At 27.0% G+C, this 10,464-nt stretch overlaps 1 protein-coding gene across 4 annotated transcripts; it reads right to left on the bottom strand.

The window, feature by feature from the left end:
- Positions 1-650: 650 nt before the first annotated feature.
- LOC114124685 (uncharacterized) lies at positions 651-5,400 on the bottom strand. 4 transcript variants are annotated; one of them, XM_050197433.1, is made up of 7 exons: positions 4,842-5,400; positions 4,615-4,764; positions 4,401-4,550; positions 2,949-3,167; positions 2,653-2,878; positions 2,294-2,548; positions 651-1,618 (listed from the first exon to the last, which is right to left on the bottom strand). In XM_050197433.1, the coding sequence occupies exons 2-7, from the start codon at positions 4,687-4,689 to the stop codon at positions 1,527-1,529; spliced, it is 1,017 nt and encodes a 338-aa protein (XP_050053390.1). In that variant the 5' UTR covers positions 4,690-4,764; positions 4,842-5,400; the 3' UTR covers positions 651-1,526. The 4 variants fall into 4 exon arrangements, with proteins under 4 accessions (XP_050053390.1, XP_027843830.1, XP_027843829.1 ...); XM_027988029.2 differs by having other exon boundaries at positions 4,615-4,732; XM_027988028.2 differs by having other exon boundaries at positions 4,615-4,735; positions 4,842-5,399.
- Between the last annotated feature and the right edge of the window lie 5,064 nt (positions 5,401-10,464).

The following is a 10,464-nucleotide window of genomic DNA, read 5'->3' as shown; positions in this document are numbered from 1 at the left end:
TGTATTGAGAAAAGAGGGAAATTAATCTCGGAGTTTAGAAAAGACATAATTAAAAGTAATAAATGAAAGTAAAATATAGATATAGTAAGACTGAAATATACAGAAAAACACTAATAACAGTGATCAATGATCAAAAATGATTTGTGTGCAAAATAATTTGATTGAACTTTCTTTTTAAGCTTTGGCATATTATATGAATCATTATATGCAAAAAAAAATAAACAATAATAATAATTAATAACACTCAATAATAATATAATTAATAGTAGTATGCAAATCGTGAATAAATGTTTGTTATGAGGCTGTTAGTTAATTAATTTTATGATACAATCATATATTTTTTTAAATAATTTAAATGAAGGTCAAGTAACTATCACCTTTAACACATAAACACAAAACCATATGTACCTATTCATGTTACTGAGAATTATTGTTAAATAACCCATGAAAGCTAAAAAGTTAAACACATTTGTATATACTAGTACAGGGGTCGGCAAGTAAATTCTATTGGAGTTCTAAAGATTAAAATAATCAATCAATGAGGTCTAGTGAAAAAATCTTTTTCAATTATAAAAATTTTAAAAATAGCAGTATAAAAATAAAAATAATTATCTAGTTATTACAATTAATTTAAATAAAAAATTACAATATTAAGTAAATAATAATAATAATAATTATTATTATTATTGTTTATTAAACGCCAATAATAACAATTTTGTATAATAATAACAATAATTTATGAAGTAATTTAATGCAAAAAATTGCATTTTCTTTTCCTTAATGAGTTTTTTGAAATCGGAAACTCGTGGAGAACAACTTATGCGCAATGTGTCCTCAAGGTTAGAGTCTGTTAATTTTACATTTATGAAATCGTAATAAAACCAATTATAACCAGCCCGATAAAATATTTGCAATGAATTGTGATACAACTAGGTAATCTGATTTTAAAAAATGAAATGAAATATACATTTTCTATTAATAATAATAATAATATAATAATACATACTATGATAATATAATATACTATATACTATTAGAGTAAATAACATAATCAAGTACAATGTATTGATGAAGTCCAGAGTTTTGTCTTCTGCGGTCCGGATTCAGACTGCCAGTTGCTGACCTCTGTACTAGTATATTATGTCAGAAATTTATTAAGCATTCTTAGATAAAATAGTATTATCGTATTGTATACAATTTACTGAATAATACTAAATATTTATTAAAAGGATTTAAATTTGTTAAGATTAATTGAAAATCTTGATTAAATAGTTCATTAAAAAAATAAAAAAATAGAATTATATTTTGTTAAAACACTATAAAATATATACTTTTTTTTTCTTTAATAAAATTTGACCAAAATGGTACAATTTTTGGTTTACATTAAATATCACACATTAATTTGGTGCATCGGTTGGCATTAATTTTTTTTAAAAAAATCCCTTATAACATATTCTTAAGTATACAAATTTACAAATATTGTAATTATACTAATTTTGGGTTTCGTCCAAATATTGCTTAAATTATCACGTAAGTTCGCCATAGTCTGTCCAACCATGACTAGGAGCTCCTAGACGTAGTACTCCCACTGTTCGATCCTTAGATGCTGTAATGAGGTCTGATTATTATTTAAGTTAAGAAAATACAGCATACCATATTAATTCATAGAGGTATCAAAAAATATACAATAATTCTCAAATTAATTCATTTTATATGTTAGTTTAAATAAGAATATGAAATTATATTCAATAGAGATTTCAGACACATTTCAGAGACCTGATAAAGAAATTTATGATAGAAATGTATTGGGCTAAGAATGTAAAGAAAAAATAAAATTGTTGAAGACTGGATAATATTTCTGAAAAATGTAAGACAATATATTATTTATTTTTTATAATATAGTATGTACATAAATTAAATATTAATAAATTATAGTTATTACTATCAAAAATATAAATATTTTATAGATTTTTTTTTATTCAAACTATAAACTTTAAGTTTTTAAATATCTGAACATTATATTATGAATTATTATAGTTAATAATACTTTTCTATCACTTTAGAATACATTGTAATATACTGTAAAAATCTATTCATTTCAGACATTATATGATATAAAAAAAAATATGGATTAAACTAAATCTTATTTGTTTCATTATGAATGTTAATAACATAAAAATAAAAACAAAATACTCTCACTTGTCTTAAACTCTTATTTACCTCTTTATTAAAATATAATTTAACTTATCTATTAAATTAATTTTGTTAAACATTTAAAATGTTAAAAGGATACATTCATCATATGGAGATATATCTAAGTCTTGTATATCTCCTTTATGGGTATACACTTCTCCAAGATATTCATGTCTATCTGGATATCTTCGATATTTTCTAACAACGCCACCTTCACATACAGAATATAGAAAGCTACCATTTGATGTGTATCTGACTTTCCAAATTGGTTTATCACGGTTTTCACAGAAGCTCTCTTGAATACCCAAATTAGGGACATACGACGTAATTTTATCGCCTCCACTCATAATTACACCTGTAAAAATACAACCATGTAAAAATTTTAAATTATACAAATAAAGCTTTATTATGACATATATTATATTAAGAAAAATATAATTATAGCAATAATTAGCATACTATAAAACCCATTTGACAAAAATCCTTGATATGGTTCTGGTGTTGGACAAACCGTATTCAAATGGCGCCCTGAATAAAATGTGTGCAATATTCGGCCATCCATTGTACATACTTTACAGCAACCATCTGAGCCTGCAGTGATAAGTGTGCTGAGAACTCCGCTACTCGTTGCCCAAGGCCATGATGATTCTAGAAAAACTATATCACGAATAGTACTAGAATGTAGCTGAAAAAAATGAAAATGATAATTACAATGTTAAAATTACTTGTAAGCTCCATTTTCTTTGACTACTAACATCATAAACATAATCTAGAGGTAATGGCATTCGTAGATCTAATAACGTAAGACCTTTGCCATTTACAGCTACAGAAACCGCTATGTTAGGTGATGTAGGATCAGTAGCTAGACCAGTTCTATCTCTCCCACTAGCTGCACAATTATCATAGGCTAATAGTTGTTCTCCTCGTTCAACATCGACAACTGAAAGTCTACGAGAAGTTGTACACGCTAATATCTATAACAGATATAATTTCTTAAAAATTCATTTTATTTTTACAATTAATAAAAGATTTTCAAATATCAAAAACATGTTATTAGTAGTGTTTTCTTATGAATGTTTTAATCGAAAAATAAAAAAGTGGTCAAGTGAGTAACGCTCTGCGTTTCAAGTATTTATAGTGATTCATTTTTGAGTTACAATCTTAAAAAAAAATTGATTTTGTTGAAAATTGTTGGAAAAATCTTACTTTTGACCTTAATAATGCACCAAGGATAATCACTTTTCCATCGGAAACCACCCCCAAAGTTTGAAATCGAAGCATTATTTCAACAAGTTATGCTGTACACACACACACACATACACACACAAAACACACATCATTGTAAAATCAATACATTCATCACTTCGTTCAGAATCTAAAATATTATTAAATAATAATAATAACAATATGAATCAAACATTTAAAAATAGAAATAATGAATGCTATATACATTAAGAATCATATTTTTAGTGTAGGTAATATAAGTAATAACAGGACATAAAAAATTTAAATATTTTTAAATAAAATTAGAAATTGAAAGTAGTTTTAATTTATCATTAAACTTAGCTTTGATATATTTTATATTTTAAATAATTCAAGATATTATAAAATAGAAGTTAAAAAAAATAATAACATTATGTATCTAAATATAAACTAATTTATCTTTTATCAATTACTTGTAACAATTAAAAAAACAGTATATTATTTCTAATTGAATAAATGATATAAAATAAGCAATTATTTATATTTACTTAACATGAAATTAGTATAACACAAAAAATTTAATTAGTTAATAGTTACTTAATACCAATACTAACTATTCACTTACTTACATCATGTTATCAAAAAAAAAAAAAAAAAAACAATTATAACAGGCAATATGAATAGGATTTAAAATTCTTATTTTTGTAAATTTTTTGCATGAATGGTTATTAAAATGTCATTTAATACTATAGATATGCAATAATAATAAAATAAAAAAAATCTTTATTACATTTTTTGCCTACTTGATAATTTATTTTATATTACTAGTATAAAAAAAATGTAAATTTTTCACATTTATTGCCTAACAGATTTATCATTAAAGTTTTTTTAATATTAATTTATGATTACAATTAGTACTTTATAGACAGTTTTATAGATGTTAAATTTTCAACAGGTAATTAAAATGTACATAATTAGCATTTAAATTTATAAATTATATTTACCCTAGAACCATCAGATGTGAACCTAACTGCATTTACATTTTTTGCAACAGCCATTGTGGTAATAGAATATGACATAAGTAATTCCATACGTAACGAGGAATAAAGATTGACCTTGCCATCATAAGCTCCAGAGCAAAATAGATAACGGTCCTATAAAAATACAGTAAATTAAAGTAAAGTAAAAGCACATTTTTAAGAGCCAATATTAACATACTCGAGGACTAAACGCTACTCCTCGGACACTGTTGCTATGATGTTTTAAAAACCTAGGCTTGCCCTCCTTTTGCATTGCAAGTTTTTGTCACAAAACTTGAACTTTAATCTGTACTGTACTACTATGAAAACAATAAAACAAAATTAATGACTACATTTTGTTAGCATATTATGACAATCAATGACTATTGATTCATGAGAAAAAAAAACATGTTAACAGCAACTTACTTCATCAACAATATCTATCGTGGTATTGTCTGATCGGATACACAAAATTGGACACTACGTATCGTAAGTGTTCACTGTGTTCCCCAGTAATATGTCAGGCATACTGTTGTGATCCATTATCCGACGATAGTTGATTCTTGAAACGTCGATATTTGAGTTGGAAGTCGACGAACGTGGGTACATTGTAGTTCATGTCCTGCATGCGAATAAATGTTACCTATTTTTTTTTTTTATACCTAGGTATTTAATTATTATTATTTTTGTGTCACGTAAATATAGTAAGTCTGTCTGTAATTTGTCAAAACCATATAGTACTAGGCGGGATCAGTCGGGAAAAAAACGTTTACATAATTCCACATTGGATTGTGGACACAGAAAAACTTTCAAGACTTTGGACCAGGGGAAATGACGACCGATGATGAACTTTGTGAAAATGTGAAAAATACGCTCAATGCATCATTATCTGTGACCGACCATGTTACTTAATTTGATACTATACGTTCAGTTCTCCGGCGGGGCGGAGGGACGTTTTGGTCGTCGAGTGGAAAGCGATACGCACGGCGGCGCTCGCCCACCTCTTCACAACTTTTCTATTCAGTAGTAACTGGTGACGTGTGGATTGATAATGGACGTGGTGATGCTGATAACACGCGAAGTGATGATAAATTGATAACAGAGAATCGCGCACATTTTCAAAAACATATCAATATCCATAATAATAAAATACTGATAACTACCTACGTCTACACGTCGTTATTTCAGTTTGCAAAGTTCCAACAGTAGCGCATATTAATGTCAGTTTTTTCCAGCTTATTGGCGAACGATTAACAAACAAATGTTGTGGAAATGAATCTCCCTCCCCGCGTAGTACGGGGATTATTCATGTTTTTTGCGTTTTTTGTAAAATATATGCATTATTTTGAACCATAATGACCCATTATAAATTTTATAGTTCGTAAAATTACGCATTCATACATGAGCATATGTGTATATTTCAGCAAAAATTAGTAAATAGTCACTAATAAACACTGTAAATAATATTAAGTATTTTAGTAATGAACCGCAATGCACAGGGTACAAACTAGTAACTACATTATGTTAATCTATTAGCAATTAATAACAATATTGATATTTTATAGTGATAAACAATTGACTATAATATAATAATAGGATTATTTATAAAATAATAAAAAAAATTTAATGAAATATACACATAATATGCACATGACGTAGAATGCGTAATTTTACGAACTATAAAATTTATAATGGGTCATGGTTCGAAATAATGCATATATTTTACAAAAAACGTAAAAACATGGATAATCCCTATACTACGCGGGTTTAAGTAGCAACCTTAGCGTACGCAGCGCCGCCTGTGGCGGTTTAACCGTGCGACTCGTTTCGGTACGCTTTTTCACGAGGGCGGCCGTACTAGTTTGGTCTCCTTATTCTAGTCTTCATGGTCATGATACACTATGACACGGAGATACGAGTTATTGTGTCATGATCAATTTGATTTTATAAGCACATTTACGTGTCTCCTGAAAAAAGTGAATTTCGGACTAACGAGGTATTGCAGTTTCACCGACGATATCGCAAACGTAATGCTAGTGTTAATTATTAAAATATGGAGTCCAGGACCACGAGACATTTTCAACTGCACGAACAGAGAATATCCTTAACTCAAAGTTTGGAAATGTTTGTTTTTTTTTTTGTTTCTAATATTTAATCAAATGTCACAAAATTGTTAAATTCCGATTGTGTCTGAGAGAGAAAATCCGTATTACAAAGTATGTGACATCAAGAAAATAAAAGTATTAATTATTGCACATTAGACTGATTATAATATAAAAGTAAATATATTAATCAATACAGTTTAATATTATACTCTATTCACGTTGACACGGTTCATCTTTTTTTGCATAATATGGACATGGCATCGTTCTGGGTTTCAGCCACCCTAATTATTTTAAGTAGGGGAAACCGTTATGTGTGACTTGCTAACCACTGACACCGTGAATCGAGTTCTACTGAGAGTAAACCAACTGAATAAGATCTAATGAACGGATTGGTTCATTCGATTCAATTAATATGAACGTGTTGGGAGTGTGTTTTGTAAATAATTTATAGTCGTGAACCTAGCTACAATATATTTTGACTTGAGAATATATCATGCAACATTATAATACAAGTAAAAACAACAACAATGTTTTAGTTTTGTTTAAAAACAATAACAATTTGAAAAGTATTTGCAAAATATTAAAAACAAGCGAGTTTCTCGAAGTTGATTTTTTCTTATGTACCTGGGTTTTTGCAAGAACTTTATGTAAATGCATACAAGTATATGATTTTCCGACTATTAAGAGCTGGCTGCATAAATTAAAAAATTGTTTAGTGTTTACAATCAATCAACTATACATAACAGTTCAGCTTTTGTATTTTTCTTCACTACGGTGGACACCTGACGTTTAACATTATTCAGCGGTTTTAATTGCACACTTTGGTCCAATACTACTAGAGCTGTTCAGTAAACTATTCTGCACTACACATTTAACCATCCATAAAAATCTAAGATAGATCAAATTTCCAAATCAAATGACAATCCTATTACAATATAATATACAGTACTACAATGATTAAAAAATATAGTTTTTACGGCATATTTAAAGACATATTTTTTTATTATATTTTTTTTTATAGATAACTTAATTCAAACCTGGCCATGTAATTATTTTGTACAATAACATTCAGCACCACTTGTACCCTTAAACTTATTGATTCCAAGTACACTGTATATAGTCATGAAAATAGTTTCAGTAGATGTCTTTATTTTGTTAGGTATATAGAATATTTATTTTTAAAGAAATTAGATGTATTTTTTTTTTGTTTTGGTGAATTATTTAGTTCGTAACCTAACCTATCCTTTATTATTTGTGTAGACTTGTTTCACGAATTTATTCTATTGAAAATACACGAAAGTACATTAAATGTTTTAAAAATAACAACCATAATCGTATATTTTAAATGGATTAATGAATACTAATTATTACCGAATATATTCGAAAATAAGACGCTTATAGTTTGTAGCTATCGGTTGCGATCACACTCTGTCTATAAGCTCCACTCGTACACAACAATCGTCAATAATTTTGTTAGGTATATAGAATATTTATTTTTAAAGATTGTACACAGCATTCGTTTATAACTGCTATAAAATTTAAGTATAATTTATTGTACTAAAATAAATAATCCAAAAAATAAATTGTTGTTATATAGTTTCACAAAAAACACATTATGTAATATATTTTTTATATACATATATATATATTTTTTTTTTTTAGATGGTGAAAAACGTTACTTCAAATATCATAGAAATTTGATTCTATTAAATATAATTCAAGTAAAGAACACTAGTAATAATAATAATAATAATATTTTTTTAGAAATAAGTTTAATTATAAAATAACGATACTTCGTGCGTGATGGATGTCCAACCTCAAATTGTCTAATTTATTGAGAAAGTTAGTATAGACTATAGGCTCACGACGGTTAACTACGATTACGTAATAAATAGGTAACTTATCATAGTGATTATTTATATGAGTTATACTTATTCAAAGTCTAGACAAGCGGAGTAGTGGACAAACATTTTGCGGGGTAACCCCGTACCACTCCACTCCGCGCAACTAAACTTTAAATACGTATAACTCATAAACTACTCACCCTAAATTCGATTTTTATGTATCGAATTACTCAGAAAATTATTCTGCTTTGGAATATGAAATTAAAAATCTATGTTGTCATTCAAAAAAGTAAAAAACTTAAAAAATTATAAGGATAAAAAATATTTAAAAATATAATTTTTTTATAAAAACGTTGTTTTTTTAACAATTAGAAACTATGTAAAAAAATATTTTCAAAAACATGAATACTTTTACAGGAAATAATGAATGTTATTTGATAAAAAAAATCACCCTGTATATATATATATATTATTGTATGGCTGAAACTCGTAAGTTATTTAGGGATTGGGCTGCGACTCACCAACACCGAAAAACCCGATCATAAAAAGCAACTATAGTATAATACTGTAGTGTATATATTAATCTTTTTACTTACAAAATGGATGGAGGTAATTTTGTTAGTATGATTTTGTATATACATATTTTTTTAGATATTATTTTTTTTGGAATTTTTTCCAGCGGGTATTTTTTTCTGTAAGTACTTCTTCCTTGGGTATTTTTACTGATTACCAAAATATATACCTACTTTTAAAAAAAGTATAGTTTATGTTTATTATTAAATTGTATTTTCACATTTTTCACGTTGACTTAGTACTTTAAATAATTTTCTATTTTCTTATTCTAATTTTATATTTTTTATAAGAGTCTGATAGTGCGCACGAATTCATATGCTCCTCTTGGATTATACTTCACTGTATCTCTGTTCTGCATCGGAAAAATCTTACATTCGTTCCATTCACTTTTCGCCCATATTGTCTTACTAAAGGTCAATTTAATAAAAACTTTTGTTATATTCCCGTAAGTTACTATAGTGTAAATAATAGTTTTTCTTTATAAATCTTATTCGGCGATGACACCTGCAGTCTCTTTCCTGATCATGTTTCACCCGTGGTTTTAAATTTAAGTACTGGATATATTATTATATATTTTTCTATCCAAATAAAATATTCTATTAAATATAATCGAGCACGCTTTTTAATTTATTCTTTTATTCCAATAGGTACGTGACCTAATTCAGTTTTTATTTTTGCAGTATTAAATATTTTAACAGTACCTAGCATACCCAATGTATACCCATATGTTTGCATTGAACAGTTGGAAGGTGTTTCCAATAGAGAAATCTAGCATTGGATAGAGAAAGATGGAAGCTTGCGTTTGTGAGACAGGATAGTCTTAAAGGCACAATGAACCCAAAAAATAAGAATAAAAATACCCATTTGTTACTGTTCGTAAGAAAATTATATGTAATATGTTGTGGATTTGTGTCAACAGAATAACTTACTACCATCTGTTTTTTTATATATATTGCTTATATGTAATATTAGTAAAGTCACTTTAGGTGTAATATTTTGTTATCAGGGACGTCCACAGGGGGGTATTTTGGGTGTTCAAACATCCCCCAAAATCTTTGGTTTTTGTAATAAAAAATTAATACTAACAAATTAAAACAATTAATATAGTTTGAATAAAAATAAAAATACTTAAACAGGATTTATAAATAAAATAAAATTATACCTAATATGTATTAACGTGATGGATACAAATGAATTTGAAAAAAAAATGTTCTATTTTTCAAAAACACCCCCCAAAATTATTTTCTGCGTACCTCCCTGTTTGTTACCAATTTCTTTAAATATTAACATTTAATTTTTTGCTCTATTTTTCATGAAACTTTTTTCACTTGAAAAATGAATAAGAATATATAAGAATAATAGAAATAAACTAAAATTTAAAGAAATTGGTTACAAAATATTACAGTTAAAGTGACTTAAGTAATATAACATAAAAGCAATGTGTTAAAACAACAGATGGTAATAAGTTAATTTGTTGACACAAATTTTGGTTAACATATTTTTCTACGAACAGTATAATATGCAGGT

Source organism: Aphis gossypii, chromosome 1, assembly GCF_020184175.1.
Source record: "Aphis gossypii isolate Hap1 chromosome 1, ASM2018417v2, whole genome shotgun sequence".
NCBI lineage: Eukaryota > Metazoa > Arthropoda > Insecta > Hemiptera > Aphididae > Aphis > Aphis gossypii.
Note: the sequence above shows the minus strand (reverse complement) of the source record. Positions and strands in the feature narration are given on the sequence as shown.